This window comes from Harpia harpyja, chromosome 7, assembly GCF_026419915.1.
Source record: "Harpia harpyja isolate bHarHar1 chromosome 7, bHarHar1 primary haplotype, whole genome shotgun sequence".
Lineage (NCBI taxonomy): Eukaryota > Metazoa > Chordata > Aves > Accipitriformes > Accipitridae > Harpia > Harpia harpyja.
In genome coordinates, this window is record NC_068946.1 from 33,278,647 (window position 1) to 33,299,594 (window position 20,948).

Consider the following 20,948-nt stretch of genomic DNA (forward strand, 5'->3'; position numbering starts at 1 on the left):
ATGTAGTTAGAAGTAAAATGGCTGTTTAGAAGCGAACGCGGTGGTGGAAAGCTGCTTCCTGTATCGACGCTGTTTTTTCTAGGTGCGGTTATCGTGCAGTGCCTCGTATTGCAAACCGAATTTCTGTCCTTATCTCTCACGCGCTGTCGGCTCTGAAAGGAGCTGTGATGACCTTGGGCCCTTGTGTGATGAGATGGGTCTTGCGGACTAGAAACGTATTCTTGTTGAAGCTAGTTTAACAATCTTCGTAACAAAAGCCTAATGGAAACTCGGATGTTCCTTAATTGGTCTAGCTAAACTCTCTTGTTGACGTATGCTCATAGAGTTAAAAGAGATGGTGCACTTCTAAATAACCAATACTGAAAAATACTGGTATATTAAAAGGGAATTCCAAAATATCTTTTAAAATGACACGACAAAGTCTTTCTTGGCCTTGGTCCTTGGGAAATTACATGTATTAACTCTAAATTTTTATTTTATTTAAAAAAAAAAGTTCTAAAACGACCCCCCCCCCCTTAAGCAAGTCTTGTTTTTTAAACTTGCTGTACAACGGCCTTGTATGGTTTTAGGAGTCTGCAGATAGGAGGAAAAACTGCAGAGCATTGTACTGGTGGACAAAGTGGCTTTGGCAAGCTTTTAACAAATGTCAAAATGTTAATGATAATGTTAAGTTTACTAAATACTTGAGTGCTGAACTTTAAAATACTTTTCATCTGTACATTTCAGCTTACTTTACATAATGGGAAGCTGAAGCAAAATAGTTGTCTGAGGTCATGCAGCAGGTTGTAGACTAATGACAGAGCTTGAAAATTTATTAAGCTTCTGACCCCCTTTCAAGTGTTCCTTTCTGCTGAACCTGTTTATTTTCTTAAGTAGCATGTTTTTAAAAATCTTTCTGGATGTTGTTAAGTGCCTGATACCTCTAAGATTTGTTTCATAATACCAGATGCATACAGTGCTGAAAAGTGGATTGTTGGATCTGTCTCTTGCAGAAACATACATTCTGAAAAATGAATGATGCTTAAATGATAGCTTGCTTTCCTATATCCACCTTAAGGTTGTTCTCATTTCAAAGCTGGAATTGTGCATCTTGAGGATGGGTTGATCGCTTAGCATGAGCAATGCCAGGTCTGAGGGGGTAGTAGAGTGCTAGTACAGGACAAAAGGTTCCTGATAGTTCAGAATAGGCAAAGTGGTTTTGAAGTAGTACTTCTTTATTTCTGTTAAATTCATCTGTTGTTATGTTTACGTATAAGGGGCTTTTCAGGGCAAGGCGGAAGCAATTCAAGAGAAGCCAAAATCTTAGTTAAATCTAAATATGAATATAAACTCAGTCACTAATTTTCATACATGCAGTTAGGCCCCTCCTACATACCTGCTGTGAGTTAGGTTATAGCATTCTGGTAATTTTTACACTCTTACAACATAGCTCTTGAATGATTCAGAATATTTTGGGTGGAAACTAAATATAAATTGGAAGAGATACATACAGTAGCTGAACTAGACACTGGAGTTAATTAAGATGACCTTAATAAAGGGAGGGGAGTGACTAAAGTCCCTGAAATATATTCCTTGTGAAAAACAGAATGCCGAAAGGGATTTAATGCAATAAAGACTTTTTTCTGGTGCCCTGAGTGTATCTTATTGGGGGGGGTAGAAGAAGGAGGCAGGAGCTAAAAAGGCTTAAATTGTAGGTACCTCATAACTCATATGGAAAATGAAATCCATATGCATTGACACAGACAACTTGTATTCCTGGGGTTTGTGATGCTCATCCCTTTCCCAGGAGTATAGATGAATCAGTTTGATATCTCTGTATGGATGATGGTGCCTAATGTAGTGATGGGGAGGCTGCCCTCTCCCAGTATCTTGTATACCTGGACTGCAGTTCTGACTGCTGAACGTCTGGTAGAACTCTCAAGCCATATAGATGGATAGTAGAAGTTAAACTAGGCGTTTCCTTTTAGAAGCATTTGAAGAGCTTGCATGTATAAGGATAGCGGGGCTGTGTTCTTGGGGTTATTTTGTTAATGCTTTACTGACGTTTGCTTGGTAGGAACTGGCAGGGCTGGAGCCAGTACGCTAGGCTAGCCAGTTATTGCACACTGCTTTTCTGGCTGAAATGGTAAGCTGCAGCTGCTCCCCAAGAGACCAGCAGTATGATTTAAAAGCAACAGCAACAACAGAACTCCCATAGGAACGCAGGGAATATTGCGTGTCTGGGATTTGGGGAAGAGCTGGAGCAAATGTGATTGTGTTTGCTGTGATCTAGTTGGCCCTGCTTGGAGCCCAGGGGTTGGACCAGATGACCTTCAGAGGTTCTTTCCAACTGAAATTATTCTATGATTCTATGGTGGTATCTGAATCCAAGCCTGCTGTTTGAGTGGGTGCCACTTCTATGCCACTGAAAGGATTAGTGTGGAAATAAAAAGACTAATGAAAGTGGCAACTGCTTGGTATGGAAAACAAATGAAGATGACAGTTGACAGAACTAAACTCAACCCTCTTCTCCCATCCTGTCAATGAACTGGGAAGGCTGTCTCTAGTCCGCAAGGTTTTCAGCCCGGCCCAGGATTCTGGTTAGAGCTATATTTACTTTTGGATGACAAAATACTAGCAGACATTACTGCTGATCTCGTCTTTGTGCATTGATGGAGACTGCAGTCTTTCAGCCTAGGCTTTGACACCGTGATTTATTCTGCTTACAATCATCAGACACCAGTGCTTTGTGTTTTGCCTGCTAGTATTTTGTTTTAATGTAGATGGTCTTGAGTCTGTGGCTTGCTTACCTGAGAATCTTTTCCCTGGTTGCCATACTGCTGCATCTGTGGTTGGCTCAAACGCTTGCCATGGAAACTTCCTCTTGAATATTGCTGCCTGCTGGTATGTGTGAAAGCCTTGCTGGGATGGTATGCGCTACTGCCTGACCTAGAATGACAGCTCATATGTTTTGACCTCTCTGGATGTCTTTCCCTCTCTTGGGAATTTAAAGTCTGAGAAGTTTTAGTCTGGGTCTTGCTTTTTCACTGTTTATCATTGACTAATAATTTAACTTTAAACTTTCATATTTAGGATTCTTTTTCATTTAGTTATAAATACTCTAGTTTCATTCCAGCTTAAACATCTGCAAAGACTTTAGTATTAGGTGAAAGGGAGAAGGAAAGCAGAAGGTGGAGGACCTGTGTGTGCACAGGGGAGAAAACAAGAGAGGAAACATTCTAAAATTTAGGTCCAGCAAAGTCTTGATGGTCAGTTGTATGGTTGTTGCATGATCAGATGATTGTTTAAGAAGCTACAAAGTTGAGATGATAACTAGTTGTTTATGTTCTCTTAACTTCATTGCAATGCAAAGCTCAAGACACTCTCTGGAACTGTCATGCTCCCAAGGGCCATTCTTATGGTTGTGCTGGGCATGGCTGGGATAGGTGAGGATACAGTGCAAGACGAATGGGAGTGCGGGGTGGGAGGACTGGAAGGCAGGTGAATTGAGGAAAGTGGCAGGCTGGCTGAGAAAACTGTTGGCTCTGACAGCCGCCAAAGAATGGGACCTGTCAGAGATGACTGCCCCAATTGTGGTATGTAGTTGCATCTAGTGCACTGCAGGCTGCACTGATTCTTTATAGTCTTTAAAAAAAAAAAGCAAAAAAAAAAAGCAGGGGGAATGATTTATTAGTGTTGTTGCTTACCAAAAATATGTGGAAAACATTTGGAGAGGTTAATAATTAGCAGTGTGGGGAAGATGAGTATTGTTTCTCTGCTGTAGACAAAGCATTTGTATCTTTTACAAATAAAGTTTGGAGTATTACAAGACTGCTTTGGCATATCTTGAGCTTTAGAATTGAGTATCAATGCTTCACAGAACTTAATGAAAATCTGGAATTCCGGTTTGTTTATGCCTCAGAACATTACTTTAATCATCTGAGATGCAACTAGCTTAACCTCAGTTTAGGTGGAAATAGGAATAGTGCTGATAGAATAGAGAAATATGAAGGCGTTTTAAATTTCATGTTTTCCACTAGGCAAAAATATGGATGAATGCCATGTGTCAGTGTTAGCTGTGCTTCTCAGTTCTATGTCCTATGTGATGGTTTTGAGGAAGCTCAAAGTTATTCTGACATTCATTTTCTCCTTTATGGGTGATAATATAGCTTCCTGATGCTAAGTTTCTGGACATGAACAGATGGACCAGAATGTGTTCAGCCACCATAGAAGAGTCTGCCTGGGATTGTCTTGCTTCTCTCTGTTTTATACTTTTTGCATTGCAATTATGTTGTCTTAGTGCTGGATCAGAACCAAGTGTAGAAGTTCCTTTACAGGTGCTTTAAGGATGTTCTTAAAAAATTTTGTTTTATTTCTCTCTACGGTTTTAGAGAAAGTAGGAAACATGTTTTAAAACATTTCCCATATTTAAAGTCTGCATAAAATGGAAAGTTCTCTCTCTGATGTTTAAACATTAGTAAGAAGTGTAAGATTTCATAGAACAGTTGAGGCTGGTAAGGATCTCTGGAGATTGTGTGGTCCAACCCCCTGGCTCAAAGCACGGTCAATGAGAGCAGGTTTCTCACGACTGTCCAGTGCATTTTGAGTATCTCCAAGGATGGAGATTCCACAACCTCTCTGGGCAGCCTGTTCCAGTGTTTGATCACCCTTACGATAAAAAAAGAAGTAGTTTTTTCTTATGTTATGCGGGATGGAGTCAAAAGCCTGACTAAAGTAGTGATAAATAATATCCCCTGCCTAACCCTATCTACCACACCAGTTGTCTCATCATAGAAGGTTGTCAGGTTAGTTAATTAAACATCATTTCCCCTTCCTAAGTCTAGGCTGACTACTTCTGATCATGTTCTTTTTGGTGTCGTGTCCCCCCCCCCCCCCCCAAGGTTATTTGAAGGTTCTTTTATTTTTTTCTTCAAGGTTATTTTCAAGGTTATTTGCTCCATTGCCTTCCCAAAGATGAAGTTGAAGCTGACTGGCCCCAGGTCCTCTTTCTTGCCCTTCTTGATGATTTGGTAGAGCCTTTAGCACCTGAGTTGAAGGCATGAGGAAAATGAGCCATTTCACACAAACTTCTATGCAAAATTCTAGTTTGGCATGCAGTTTGAGATTAATACACATACATAGATTAGTAATTAATAAACAAATGAAGTTGCATACAATCTAGTTAAAAATGCCTCCTTGTTGCCATGTGTCATTCCTTAATACTGCAGCTTTCTTGTTTCTACTAATGTCAGGGACATTGTATTGTCTTAATTTAAATAGGTTCTGAAGTTCTGCTGATTAAAAACAAGCTATTAATGTTTTGGGTCCAGTTGTCCATCTCAAGCAAAAAGATGTAGATGTTTCTTAAATGAGATGCAATTAAATGTTAGATATGTTTCTGCTGATTGGAATTGTCTTTTAAAATAACATTTTAAGCAGCCCCAGATATACTTTTTACCTGAAATATTCTTTGATTCTCTAAACTTTTGATTTGGGCAAATGTATTTCTCTGAATTGAGTGGCTTCATTGACAGAGGGCTGAAACATGCAACAGAATTAATTTGCCTTAACAAGCAGCTTTGTGTGAGCTGAACCACACTGACTGATGTTGAACATGTTTTTAACCTATGGCAAATACAAGATAGAATGTATTAGCTCATACCTTAATGAAAGAGTTGAAGCAAGTGCATTTTATCTTATATTTGTAATGACCTAAGAATGCACAGATCATTTACTGTAGCGTGGTAAACACATGATGTTAAACTCGTGCACTAGAGCCCTAACTCTTTCATAAAACAACAATTTGGATGAGACAGTGGCCAATCTTCTTCGTTAGGTGTGTGATTTTTAAATGTTTAGGAGCTCGTGACTCATTATCTGTCCACCTCTGCTCGTTTTGCTGATGCTTTTGCTCCAGGACTAAATGGGGCAAAAGTGACTTCCTGAAAAGTGCAGCAAAAAGCAGTCCACAATAGACCGGCACAGATAAACGTTTGATAGTTCTTTAGCAATAAAATACTGATGGCTAATGGCATGTGTCCAGTTGATCACGTTTGACATGTTGAAATGCAGGTGCCTACAACATATACCAGTTCTTACAGGGATGTTTCTCCTATTTCCAGTTTTACTTTGGTGAAGGATGTTTTATTTTTTTCAACCCAAGTCCCATCCCTCCACATGGTTTAGATCACTTTTTAAAGGTATTTTATCTTCTGTATGTATTTTTCTTATCTCCTTCCACATTTGACTTAAAGTTGCTTTAATTTTCTCTATAAACAGATTGAACAAGACAATTAACTAGATTTTTATTTATCACGACCCCTCATTCTTCAGGGATGAGAATTTAGGCTCAGAGAGATCTCTTTATGTTACCCACTGGAAGTTCTACAAGGCTTGTCAAAGAATCAAAAGACAGGCTGAACAGTGGTTGTTGCTTCCACTCTTTGGTGGTACTTGACCTTTCTTCAGGTGGACGTATCATTTGATTTTAATTCTTCCCATGCCTTGTGCCAGTTACTCTCTTGGCTCTGTTCCTGTCTCTTTCTCTTGTTTCCTGATACTGCTTCCAGTGAACTCCCCCTTGCTTCCTGTTCTCTTCTCCTTGACTGAGTAGTGCTAATGCTGAACTTTCCTCAGATCTTTGTCCCTTCATCTTGACACAGAGCCTTTGGATTGCAACCATCCAGCCTTCTCTTAAAGGAGCAGCTTCCAAATAACTGCTGTCTGAGTATCAGTTGATAAGGAGAAGAACTGTTGCTTTACCGCTACCATCTAAGCATTTTTCACGGATGGCTGAGAGACAGCAAACAAAACTCTGGTCTGTTAGGACTGCACTGTAAAGATCAGTAAGCGACTGGGCTGTAGATGTTGCTGCTCATACATCAGTGGTAGAGCTTTGAGTTACTACAACAATGCTTAATTGATTGAGGATGCAGTAAAAGGTTACTACTCTTTTTAGTAGGAAAAGGAGTCCAAGAAATGTCCTACTAGCTCAGCAGACTTTGAGAAACGGTATAAGAGTCAAACTTGTTATGACAGGTTGATAACCAGTTGAGGTTAGAGATCATCCTCAAATGCTCTTTGCCATGCAGGGTGTTTTCATGCTTTAATACTAGTAATTTTGATAGCTGCCAGATAGCTTCTTGAAAGCCTCACCCTCTTTTTGCCCCTCCCTCCTCATGATTCATCTGGTAGTGTCTGATACAGACAGCTGTAAGAGCAACATCTGAATAACAGGCATTTCATGTACTATGTGTAGCAGTAGCTTCATATCCACGTGCATGGCTAGCCTGGACTGACAAGTGCATCTACTAAAAGAGTGGCTCTACTGCACTAAAACCCTTACAGAGCAGGATTTGAGGGAAGATTTCACTAGATCATGAAAAGGTGAGGAGAGATGTGTGCCCAACTTGAAAAGGGCAAAGGCCATTGAATGGCGATATGGAAATCAACATGTTTGGGGAGGAGAAGAATAACGTAGGTCATCTCCGTATCATGAAGGAGACAGGTTCCCTTTGAACTATTTCTGTGGAGGATACTCACATGTATTACGTATGAGTAGACATAGACATAGTATTGTGTATTACGTCAGTCCAGTTATAGTCTAAACTTTCAACATTTGCCTGTACATAGTCTTAAATCGGTGAGAAATTATATCAGACTTGTAATGGTTCCCATTACTTTATCTTTCTCTCTTGTTCTAACAGATACTATCAGCACATTATATTATACATTTATTTTATAATGACACACATTAAACATACAACAATCATATTTTTGCTTTTGTATTTCTGACTGATGTTTACCCATGACTTTTATGGATCTTTTGATACTTTATGAAACCTGCAGTATTTATATAGTAGTGAATTGAGTAGTTATGAACTTTCTTAGCAGCATTTCAGCAGCTGGTACCTATGTGTAAACAATATTAAACACAAGAGTATAAAGCTAATCTGGTAGCAGGGGAAAATGGAATTTTTTGCCTTTTTCTAGATAAGATGGTGTGATATTGAATATTGCATAATTTTTTTCTAATCTCATAAATTATAAGCTTGAAAGACTAAAGGATTTAAATAAATTCTTTAAATGAAAAGCTAATGAGTATAAAAGGAAAATAATAAAATGGAATTACCATTACTTCTCTTTCTCTTTCTGATCCTTGAAGCATTAAGGCCATAAAATTAGTTTTGTTCTGGTGATGCTGTATCTATTTACTAATGAACTACCTGAAAGATTATATATAACTTTGAGGGCAAAAGAAGGCTAGCATTCTTTTTTATTCACAATTGTTATTTGTACAGCTCTTGAGAGGAATTTAGAACCAAGATGTTTGTTTCCTTATTGGAAATGAAGCTTGCCAAGCACAGTAAAACTTTTAAAATAAGTACTCGGTCTTCATAAATAGAGTATTTTTCTTGTACATGTAAACATTTTGGTGTCCCAGCTTGGAATAGGATAAGAAAGTGAAAGTAGCAAAGTCCCAGTCTACACTGTGGACTAAATTCACTCGGATGCATGCCGCAGGATTCATTCAGGCTGGCTAAGTCTCAATGCCACGTTGGAGAAGAATAAGCTGTGTGCTGTATTTTGCATATCCAGGTTTTACTCTAAAGGACGTCAAGAGTGCAGCATGAGAAGGAAGCTGCAATATGCTCCTGTAACTTCCCTACCAGGAGTGATCACAGGATCAGTGCAGAAGGACAAACTAGAGGGGTTTTTTTTTCCTATGTGGACTCTGCCAAAGAGACAAAATTTGTTTCACAGAGCTGAATGAGTTTTTAGACAAGTTACTTACTTGCTGCTAAATATTAAGTTATTCCATTGGTTTACTGTAGTGCCATGAAACAGATAAGGAGAAACTTAACTATACCTTTTTTAGATTGATGGTTGTTTACAATACCAAGTTGGTTGACTACACAAATCTGTGCTAAGCATTGCAGGATGTTAAATCTAATTCTTAATACTCTATTCTGAAAAAGCTTGCTTTGGTAAAGAAAGGTAAGTGCAATTTACCTTTTCTTTACTGAATAAGAAACAAAAGCATACTACATTAGTCCTTAGGTTCTTCAGTCTTTAACCATCCGGGGCTCTGTTCTGAAACATTGACCTTTTCTATTGTTCCAACTTAATGAAGATAGATTTTTTTTTTTAAAATTTTATTTTTCCCCCAATGGATGCATATGACTAATCCAACTGTGATTTCAGTGTAAATGTCCTTAGTTTAGAGGCCTTCTTCCCTAGTGAAACAGTAACTCATACAAGCTTATAAATACTAGGACTTTGTATTATGTGTAACTTAAACTGAGGCTATCCAATCTTTCCAACTGTGTGACTAAGTCACCTCTTAACACTCTTGGTACTTCTGAGAGTAACAGCGTGCACATCTATACCATATATAACACAGAGCCAAAAGGCGGTAGAGCTCCAAGAGATACAGGTGACATTGGCTTCACAGCAATTCCTCCACTTCTGTGCAATAGGTGCTGGGCTAGGTAAAGAGCATAGCTGAGTCCCAGGGTAATCTGGTGATGACAGCTCCAGCAGCCCCTGCCAGCTCCCTTCTTCCCACAGCCAGGGATTTGGATTACCCAGCAGCCCCCACACCAGAATAACCCTGCTGCTGGTCACCTGACGTAGCCATGGCACAGGAGCTGCATTTGACCTGCTCGCGAGCAACATGCAGCTCACAACCCACAGGTTGGTTACCCTGACTTAGGCATTAGCTCACTTACAAAATCTGTATTTCATAGTTCTAATCCGGTTGCTGTTGTTCATATGGGCTGCACTGCATGTTTTCTAGTAGTGTATCAATCTCTAGTGTTGGAACTGCATGACTGTTCTAGCATGTAGTCTGTAGGTCTCTTGTTTTAATTTTGTCTTTTCTTTTTTCTTTTTATTCAGACAGGGGATTTGGCTTCCGTGCAATTAACAGGAACTCCAAATAGATGGGAGGTCTTGTCTGCAGCTCCTGCCACTATAAAGGATGAAGCTGGTAATATAGTACAGATTCCAGGTGCTGCCACAGTAACTTCAAGTGGGCAGTATGTCCTTCCTATTCAGAGTTTGCAAAATCAACAAATCTTTTCTGTTGCACCAGGATCAGATTCGTCGAATGGTACAGTGTCTAACGTACAATACCAAGTAATACCCCAGATCCAGACAGCGGACGGTCAGCAGGTTCAACTTGGCTTTGCAGCCTCTTCTGATAATAGCAGTATAAATCAAGAAACTGGTCAAATTCAGATCATTCCTGGCTCTAATCAAACCATCATTGCCTCTGGAACACCTTCAGCTAATATTCAGAATATCTTATCACAGTCTGGTCAAGTCCAGGTTCAGGGAGTTGCAATTGGTGGTTCGTCTTTCCCTGGCCAAGCACAAGTAGTTGCTAATGTCCCTCTTGGACTGCCAGGAAACATTACTTTTGTACCCATCAATAGTGTTGATCTAGATTCTCTGGGACTTGGCAGTGGTTCTCAAACCATGACAGCAGGCATTAATGCAGATGGGCACTTGATAAATACTGGACAGGCCATGGATAGTTCAGATACTTCTGAAAGGACTGGTGAACAAGTTTCTCCTGAAATTACAGAAACCGCCACTGATAATGACTTATTTGTGCCAACATCATCTTCATCACAATTGCCCGTTACCATAGACAGTTCAAGTATATTGGAACAAAATGCAAACAACTTGACCACAACTAGTGGCCAAGTTCATAGTTCTGATCTTCAGGGAAATTACATCCAGACATCAGTCTCTGATGACACACAGGCTCAGAACATTCAGGTCTCCACAGCACAGCCAATTGTACAACACATACAGCTTCAAGAGTCTCAGCAGCCAACCAGTCAAGCCCAGATTGTACAAGGTATTGCGCAACAGACAATCCACGGTGTGCAAGCAAGTCAAAGTATATCTCAACAGGCTCTTCAAAATCTTCAACTGCAGCTGAATCCTGGAACTTTTTTAATTCAGGCACAAACAGTGACCCCTTCTGGGCAGATAACCTGGCAGACATTTCAAGTGCAAGGAGTTCAGAACTTGCAGAACTTGCAAATTCAGAATGCACCTGGTCAACAAATAACTCTAACCCCTGTGCAGACTCTCACACTTGGTCAAGTTGCAGCAGGTGGGGCATTGACGTCAACTCCAGTTAGTCTAAGCACTGCTCAATTGCCAAATCTACAGACAGTTACAGTAAACTCTATAGATTCTGCTGGTATTCAGCTGCATCAAGGAGAAAATGCTGGCAGTCCTGCAGGTATTTATTTTACTGTTTTTGCAGAAAATTGTTGTTTATTATTGCATGTGGTTGGTTTAAATGGTGATAATCGTAACATTATTGTCTTGCTGCGGAAGCCTACAAAATACAGTGGGTTAAGTGTAGTGATAATAGATTTTATTTGAAACTACTGTTCCATTAGAAACTGCTGTAATAGTAGAACATAGTCCCACCTCACTTCTTTTAGTATAGGCTTCTGTAACTCACAGCTGGTCATATTAGTTAACAGCACTTCTAATACAATGTTTATCGGTGCTTATAAGTCTTACCACACAGAAGATGTGAATACTAAATTGAGAAGGAGGAAAGCTGACTATCAACTACCACTCTTCTAAGGCAGCAGTATCGTTAGCATAACCCATAATTCCCGCTCATGAATAGATGACGTTTCCACGGAAAATCCAGATATTTCTGTTGATGCAATTTTTTTCCCCTGAAAATTTTCAGACCCCCTGAGGTGCTGTTGTTCATCTGCCGTTTTGTTAAATTCGTTTCCTACTGATTTAATATCAGTGTAACTACGATGTACAAAACTCGTGTAAGCAGAAGTGAAACAAGCATGTAAATATCAAAATGGAGGCTGTGCTTAAGAACATATGTGAATTTCCAGTACTACTTATTTGCATTATGTTTCAGAATGTACAATTGTTAATGATAAATGTCACAGTGTGTTTTATCTCTGTAAGCAGGGAAGAAAAGCTATTTTCTTAAAATAGGTGTTTCTTAATGTGAGGAAAAAATAAACATGCCTGTTTATTTTTGGTAACTTTGATAAAGTGCATTCCAAATTTCAGGGTGTAGCTACCTAAAAGAAAGAATGAGAGGTGATTGAGGTTCAAGACATTTTGCTGAACTGGAAGCCATTTAATCTCATCATTGCGGGGTTGTGCCCAGGCTAGTTATGAGGGGCAGAGTGAGCCGTAGAGGTAATTTGGGAGGGAACTGCTACACAAAGTAGCTTGCGAATCACTGTTTTACTATAATCATGTGATCCAAGGCTCTGGTTCATTAAGATACTGAAGCATAAATGTTTAAGTAAAACATAAATGTTTTGTACTGTGTGCCTATTAAGCATGTGAGAAGAATGCAATATTAAGTGAAGAGTGCCTAGAGGAGCTGCTGAACTGGGTTTATTTCAAAAGTCTACTGATTATAATACTTATATAGTTACTGATATTGGTATATTCTATGTCAGGAAGCTTGCTTTCCCTTTGGAATCTGAAATTTGAATTTAAAATAATAAGCTGGGATTTTTTTTACTTCATTTTGTTTTGGAAGTGACTTCTGTATTATGGACTTATCAAGGCAAAGTTACCCAGACCTAGATAAGTCTGCTTTTCATTGGCTTGTAGGCAACGGCACCAAACAGATGAGTGTGCTGTTCACAGCATTTGCTCTGCTGGGTAATCCTGATTCTTAAATTTTCTATTTCCAGTGACCGCAGAAAGTCTTTGTTTGTCTGTATCACACCTTGTTACCTATCAGGACATGGGGTATAGACATTAGTAACAAAAAGCAGGTGTTGTGCATGATAATACAGCTGAACTCAGATGTCAGAATCCAGCTCTTGGAAGAAGGGCCCTGTGGCTAATACAAAATACAAGGAGGATGAGAACTTCTTTATTTCTGAGATTTATATTTGGCATAGGATCATGTAGATAATGTTATTGCTTGTGGAGTAACATAGCAGAAGCTTGAGAAGAAACATAGAAAGGAAAAGGAGAGAGGAACCAAAAGAAAAGACACATGAACAAGAAGTTGAGCCAGCTGTGTATATTAGTTTGTCTATTGATGGTCCCTGAGAGTGTTTTAATGGTGGTTCATAATAAAATGCAAGGGAGTTCCATCAAGCGTTCTTTAACTGTATTTTCCTGTGAGGAATTTCACATGGGAAGGGAATAGAGTAAATGGGATATATGAAATGTGATTAAATAGGTAGAAGCAGTAGATGAATAGCAGAAACTATTGCCTGAAGTGAATAGCTATAAACACCTGGTTATATAAAAGATAGGGTGGAGATTTATAGTGACATTTTCCTACTTGCCTAGGAATAGTAAATGGACTGGAAGGTATTAAAACTGCCATCCCCTAAATTTGGGAAGAATTTAATTGGTCCCTCCTTTATGTTACAAGAAACTCACTTTTCCAAAGTAACGATCAATGTGAAACTGCTTCTAACTAACAGAATCAGACTGAATTATCTTGATTGACCTTCAGTGTCTTTTCCAAATGCATCTGGTATTTTGTCTATATCGAAGTTGTCTGGGATAATCTTTTTCAGTGATGTTCCTCCCCTTCTTATTTATAACCCCTTACAAGACGGTATGGCACCCTTCTTGAGGTTGAAGAATAAATATGCAATTAGAAGCAGACAATGAAATTGTAAAAAAAATGTTTGCAGTCAAAACTATAGTGCTCTTCTGATCTGCAAATGAGGAAAACCAGTTTAGTTTTAAACTGAATGAGGAAGGTATGTGGAAGTGACAGCAGAATGAGAGAAGTTAAAGCTAAAGGGTGAGAGGCTACTTGATTCCTCTTTTCTGCAAATTACCAACAAGCTTTGAAGCAAGATAAGAAAGGTTTCCCTGTATTTTCTCCCCCCAGCCCAGGTGATGCTCTTCCTTCCATAACAAAGACAATTGGGCCGTATTTTGTGTTTTCATTTAGCAAAACTTTTCTACCTGAGGCAAAAATAAAAAGAACATATTCCTAGTCTTCAATCAGAGACGGTTGGTAATTATCTGAAGTCCAAATAATGTAGATCGCTCTGTTAGCAGTGTAGCTGTGAAAACTGTGGGTTAGATTTTAGATTTTGGTAGCTACAGCCCATTGTGTGAGAGGTGTTCTACCAAGCCTCGCTTCCCAGGTAAGCAGCAGAGGACATCTTTACTGTTCTCATGAGCGTGCCAGAGGAAAAAATGTCCTCCCCTAGCTCCTACATTTTGTTTAAATAATGGAAAGTCATCACAACCCTAAACCAAAGCTAATAGCTTTGTCCAGTAAATGCACAGGTTTCTTTGAAAAATGTCCAGAAATTATGCTTCTACCAAAATGTCCACCCAGGCATACATATGCAGAGATTTCCATTGCACTGAATTTGTTCTGAAAGTCTTGGCTGAGCTTTTTTTTATTTTACAGTGTTTATTAGAGCTCATATTCCTCCTCATTGTGCTTAGTGTTGCCTTGTGGTGGAGAAGGGAAGGGTATTGGTTAGTCATAGCAGAAACTTTCTTCAGCATTGCTTTTCAAAACAAAAAGCTATATCAAATAGTATCTACGTGTTAAACACTGGCAAAGAGGTGTCTTTCTCACCTGTGTTCTAGCTTCAGTCTTCTGGTCTTGAGAGGAAGTTAAACCTGAGAAAGCTCTCTAGTAGTCTACTCCTTTTGTTGGCAGTTTGTAATAAAATACTGCATTGTGTGTAACAAAAAGAGCCATTACACGCACAGTTCACGTTACTCTCTAGCAACTTACCTGTTCAAGAAAGGTATTTATTTTTATTAGCATGTTTATAGATTTCTTCTTCAAACATTTCATATAGAGTAGCATTCCTTTTGGAAAAATACAGGGTACTGAAATGTACCAACTTGGTTTTAATGTTTCTGATCTTATAAGTTTTGTCAATTTGAAACAGTTTTTAAGTTACTGGATTTTTTTTCCCTAAAGCCATTGTCCAGACAAAAGAGACTTAACAGTGTTAATCAAAATCTAATTGTAATAGTGTCTCAGATAATTGATTAATGTACTGAACCAGTTTTGGATTTGTTATTTCCTGAAAAAAGGCAATTTTACCAGGTCTTGTCTAGGTTGCTTAACTTTTTATAAGATGCTGGATGCATTTTTTGTTTTTATGCTACTGGAATAGTCAAAAGAAGTACCTGAAGAAACTAGCAAGTGACCTGAAAGAAAGTGGCATTGGCTTGAGAAGGGACTTTGCTGCTTATCAACCCAGACACACTCAGCTGGAAGATCCATTTATTTAAAAATAAAAAAAACCTACAAACAGTTTTCCAGGTTGGTCTACAGTTGGAATAAAGTCAGAGGGATTCCTTTCAAGAGTTGACTCAAAGTGCCACTGCAGAACTAAGCTCTTCATTTCTGCATCTTTCTTCCCACCTCCTCCTCTGCAGGAGTATACACAGCTACTTAACGGACTTATCTGCCTGCTGCCGTTGAAGCTTACAGTCATGCCTGTTGATGAACTTATACCAGTTGATAGACTGGGAGTGGTTGGCTATTTGTGGTGGGGACTTCATTCCATTCCTGCCAGAACCTGAAGTCTTTATCATGCTGAAGTAATTTAGCTATTCTAAATTTGGCCAAAAAATTGGCTGACAATTTTCAAGGTAAATAGTTGCCCAAGTGACAACTTATCTTTCATCTGCTGGTATCTTGTGAGGCTTTGGTCTAACATCTGTTAGGTAAAACAGTCTAAACCCCCAAACAGACAAAATTAAAAATGGAGTATTTACAGTTTTACTTGCAGGGATGGTTGTTGCAATGTTTTAATGCTTCTGGTGAAGTAGTGCAGAATGCTACTTAAAGCATAGCTTTCTTCTGGCATCTAGAACTTCATAAAAAGTTCTGGCTGGTTTTTAGTGTTACACAACTTAGTTATTTCACTTTCTTTTTTAAGTTCCAGTTTTTAACCTTATTAATTTTACTTTCAGTTATGCACTTTTTCCTTCTAAGGCATTCTTTATACCAAGATTTTGACAGAAGGGTATGGTGGTGTTATGAAACTGAATCTGATTATTAAAAAAAGTCTTATGAAATGCATAAAGTAAACTGAAGCAATGATGTTAAGTAAATATTTTCATCTGACAACATCTGTTTTGGGCTATCCCATTTACATTTGAGGCATTTAGTTTGCATGTTTTAAAATCAAAATAGTTAAAAACAATTTCCTCACTGTTTTATTTTTTTATATGAAAAATTAAATTGGAAACTGACAAATTTAAGTTAGTGCAGGAATTAGCTATTCATGTACCAATCTTGTGTAAATCGTTTGCTTTCAGCATGCTTAAATTACATTCCTTATTTTCTCATCATTTTCAAAGGAAATTAATAAATTGTGAAAGAATTAGACAGACAATCATGCTTGTATGTGTTTCACAATCTTGCTTATGACAGCATATACTCAACTACCTCACTTCAAGTGTAAGAAAGTTTGCATAATTTCAGTTAGTCTGATTACTACTTTAATGTAGTATCTGCTGCTGTGGAATAGAACTGCGTTTTTCTTCAAATTCTTGAAAAGATTGAATTGTCACATCCTTCCTCTGTGTCTGTACTTAATGTGGTTTTCTGCTCTGTGTTCCAAAACAGCTCAGGGTGTAATTCATTTTCTTAGAGCCCATGGTGGTGAGGTGAAACTTTGTTGTATGTATGTTACTCTTAGGTGAACATTCTGTCATGTATGCTGGGTGTCTGCTGATGCAACTTAGATTCTTAAGGTTAAGGAGGTTAGCCTGAGTTATCTAAAGCTCAGATATCCTCAGGATGTTCACAAAAGAATATATTCTCAAGTTTCAGGTACTCGTTCCTTTTTCATTTTTCAGATACCTTTTTTACAAGATACTCCTGAAGCAAAAGGAAAACTCTCTTATACCTGTGGGGATGTATGGCAAGTATCCATGAAGTGAAAGAGGCAAGGGACTTTATTTCCAGTACTGCTTCAACTTAAAAAGAAGGCTGGAAACTCATCCTCTGTCTTTATGCAGTCTCGGCGCTTTAGGTCCATTGTTTCAGGTTCTGTGCAGTTTTCTTGCCTTTCGAACCTCTTGGCAGGATCACATACTTTGGTTTTGATCTCTCAAGCTAACTTGTCAGTATCTGAAGTTTCTACCAAGGACAATGGCAATCTTTTCCTAATGCCAGGAATGCTCACCAGGATCCTAGTTGTGATTGCCCTCTTGAAGATAAGGCTGGGTTGTAGATGGGTTGTCTTTCGCTGCTTGTAGAAGGCATGCTTTTTTAAAAGGTAGTAATTTTTAAGGACAAAAGGGGGAAAAAAAATACACATTGTCAGTGACATGTCCTCGTTATTTATCATACAGAAATGATAGTTCTTAATCTGCATTTAAACTTCATGCCAGTTTTTAATCTATGTATTCCATGTATGTTTTGTACTTCATTTTTCTCAATCAAAATGTTTTACTGTATCCTAATAAGTCACTTGCTGTGCAGAACTCTCAAGTGTATTACATCAACAATGGTGTCATCATTGATTTAAAAAAAAAAATTACTTTTGAATCTAATTGTTCCCGTAATCCCATTTTGAGTGGCATTAATTCTTCCCCTACTTCTTTGAGTCTTTTTTTACCCTTTTTCAGTATTATCACAGTGCTAGCTTTTTTCTAACCCACTGGAGCATTCACATGGTCAAAGGCTTGCAGCATTAAAACTGCAGATCCTAATCTGTTGATTTATTAAGTGTTTATTTCAATAGCTGTTTTTACATCTTCCTGACTTACTGTCAGTGGGAAGCTTTTCATTCTCATCTAGTGATAGGACCGTTATTTGGCTTTTACCTAAATACAGAACAGAAATACTTGTTGAACAGTTCTGCCTTCCTGAATTACTGCTGACAATTCTGTTGTTTGACCCTAGCAGCAGTCTAATACTCTTTTATGTAGGAATACTTAACCCCGCTGGTCACAGAATTCTCTATGTCCTCCTGCTTTTCCTACCTATTTCTGCAGTTCCTGGCTGCTTCTATATCGAGCATGATCAACTCTTCTTCCCCCTTTCTAGTTATCCCCTCTTATATTTTCAACTATGGGAAAAAAGAAAAAAATAAGGGCATGCTGCAGCAGACATTACTGTCCATAAGAATCCAAAATCTTGAGAATCTGTAGACAACACATCTCAAAGAACTGCAGTTACTGTGGGGTAAGTAACTGTTCTTTGATGCATAATATGTGTTGTGGTAGCGCTGGCTTAAGTACTTTCGTGATTCAAATTTTTAAATAATTAGCTTACAATAATGCATAGGATCACTTGGAAGTACAGTATGTGGCATTTCTTGCAAGAAAAGAATCTATAGCTCCATTTTTAATCATTTTGCTGCTACTGCTTAAATACTTAGTACTGTGAGGTCCTGCTCTTAGACTTGGACACAACAATGGTTTTCCTCAGAAACTTAAAATCTGATTTAGAGCTATTGAAACTAGATGACAGTCTTGTCTTCTGAGCTGAGGTTCACAGGTATTTCAAGATGACATTCTGTAGTGTATCTTCTGTTGCCTTGTAATTTATTACATAATAAAAATGCCTAAATTCACACTTAAGTTTTGGGGAGCAAATCAGGGTAGAAATCATTAACCTTGTTGAGCTCCTGTCTGAAAGACTTGCACAGCTGGCCAATTAGTAGGGAGAGTTTAATTTAGATAGTTTTGTTTGGGAAGCTTAGTTTAGATGGGAATGAATAAAGAGAGTATCTAAGAAAGTTGAACATCTTTATTAAAGCTTCCTCACATCCAGAGATTAAGGCAAGATGAGTCAAGATACTGAGGGAATGTGGGTTGCACTGTAGAGAAAACTGAAAACAAAATTAACAAGAGAAGATGGGAATTTACATCTGTTTTCTTGGGAGGGGTGGGAAGGGAAGCATCTATTTGGAAAAATAAATGAATAGGCATGACTGATTACAAGACGTTGAAACTGCAGACAGTCAATTTGTGATGCTGTGAGGAAGTTGGTGTGAAGGTATGTGCAGTGCTGCTGCAAATCTGTTTTCAGTTGAAAGGCCATATTTCTGCTTTTCAGATCAGGAACTTGTAAAGTTTAGCTGAGTGAAATGGCAGGGTGGCTTTCAGCATCTAGGAAAAGCAGCTGAACTAGAAGCCCATGGTTTGGAGACAGTTACAGGTAATGTTGAGAGTGCCTTTATGTGACATTGTGCAGAGGCAGATACATCAAAAAATTAAAGGGGTGGCATAGTTCTCAAATGAAGTGTTTTTGCACTGCATCCTCCTCCCTTCCCAGTTTATCCCTGTTTCTGTGGCTGTTGGTAAACTAATAACTTCTGTCATAGATGAAGAAAACAGCATTTTCTTCAAGTCCTAGTTGAAACAGACCAAGATAGAACATGAAGCTTAACTGATGCATTCATCTGATACATGGTGAAGTAGGTAAATGACCTGGCTGTACCAGTGGGCAGCAGTGATTCTCTCCACACTAGATTATAGTTGAAATGTACTCAAGAATAGTTTAAGCTGTATTTACATCTGCATAGTTTCATCCTGTCAGTTTAGTTATTCTTCTCTGAAGCGCTTTAAACAAATCTCTTAGTTATTGTTTTTATTTGCCAAATACACTTAAACTTGCTGCATATTGTAGTCAGCTCTGGACTTTCTGTGACTATGAAATACTACCTTTGGAACAAAATTGTACACCAAGATCCCAATTTCCATCCTCTAGAGGAAAGCAAAACCTAAAACAAATCTAGCTCACTAGATACCAAGAAGAACTTGAAGAGAATATATGGTTTTCAGAATCAGTAGGCAGTTTGAAACAGTATCTGTCTGAATTTCCCCTTCATACTTACCTAGTACTAGGTGTTGAACTTAAGAAGTAAGGGCATACAGAAATTTGAAAGCATGAGAATAAAATAGTAGTAAAGAAAACGTAACCTTCATTTAGCCTGTGTTTAATTGGTAGAAAACAAAAGTTGCCTCAAATTTACCAATGTTGGCATTGGCTTGTCGTGACTTCAGGGATTATGTAAATTTTTTTAGGCCCAATTTTTTTCAGAGTATGTGTAAAACCTAGTATTCTGTCAGTTGAGGCTGAATTAGAACAGAGCACGTCCAGAGGAACACCAAGGGAGAAATGTGGAGTCGTTGCTATCTATATGAATTTGCATAATCTCCAGTTCTATTGCACTGGAGAAGACTCTTATCTTTTGCTCTTCTCCATGGTTTGCCCTTTCTACTCCTTCATTTTCTTACTGTTTAAATTACAGTGACATCCCCTCCTCCCCCCAAAAATAGTGATGGAATTTTCCCTCATGCAATAATGTAAAACCTACTTGGAGGGCAACAGACTCATTGGTTCTAAGGACCTTGTTAAGGCAATCAGATTCGCTACGGGATTTGAAACAGTCCACTCCCTGATATACTGCATCCTGGAAGAGGCTAGATAAACACTTCATATTTTGGTATTTATTTAATTTTGTTTTATTTAAAGTATAATCTACATAATTAGGTATTAAAAAGTCCTGTCTGTAAATTGGCAGTTCATATTGTACTTTTCTTTGTGCCTGGAGTAGAAGATGGTCCTTCTGAGGAATACCTAAAGCAATAGCTACACTTTTTGCCTTACCAAGATAACCAGGAAGAGCACAAAATTACAAACACAGTACTACTTTGACTTCATTTCAGTTTTGCATTTTTAAAAATAATACCATAAACTATTGTATGTCTATGCAAATTGTTATTTCTTCCAGTATCCTCAACTCTTAGGAGTGTTTTGTCTGTCCCTCTTTTTTTGTCCAAATAATTTTCTCATTTATGTCTCCACCATTATAAAACTATGATGAGCCTTTGCGCTGCTGCGATAGTGGTGGTGATTGGGAGGGACTGCGAATAGAGAGATGCTGATGAAAAAAAGTGGAAGGAACTCATAATGAAGGTTTGCAAAGTGGAACAAACATTGCACGAGTTGAAGGTATAAAGTCCTG

The 20,948-nt window shown here is 38.3% G+C and overlaps 1 protein-coding gene across 2 annotated transcripts in view; it reads left to right on the forward strand.

Annotated features, from left to right (window-relative positions):
- SP3 (Sp3 transcription factor) overlaps positions 1-20,948 on the forward strand; it is a 35,906-nt gene that overhangs the window by 1,458 nt on the left and 13,500 nt on the right. Inside the window, exons 4-5 of one of the 2 annotated variants that reach the window (XM_052793776.1) lie at positions 9,880-9,970; positions 10,076-11,242. In XM_052793776.1, the coding sequence (XP_052649736.1) occupies positions 9,880-9,970; positions 10,076-11,242 (1,258 nt within the window). Of the gene's footprint in view, positions 1-9,879; positions 11,243-20,948 lie in introns of both variants that reach the window. The other variant, XM_052793775.1, reaches the window with a different exon arrangement.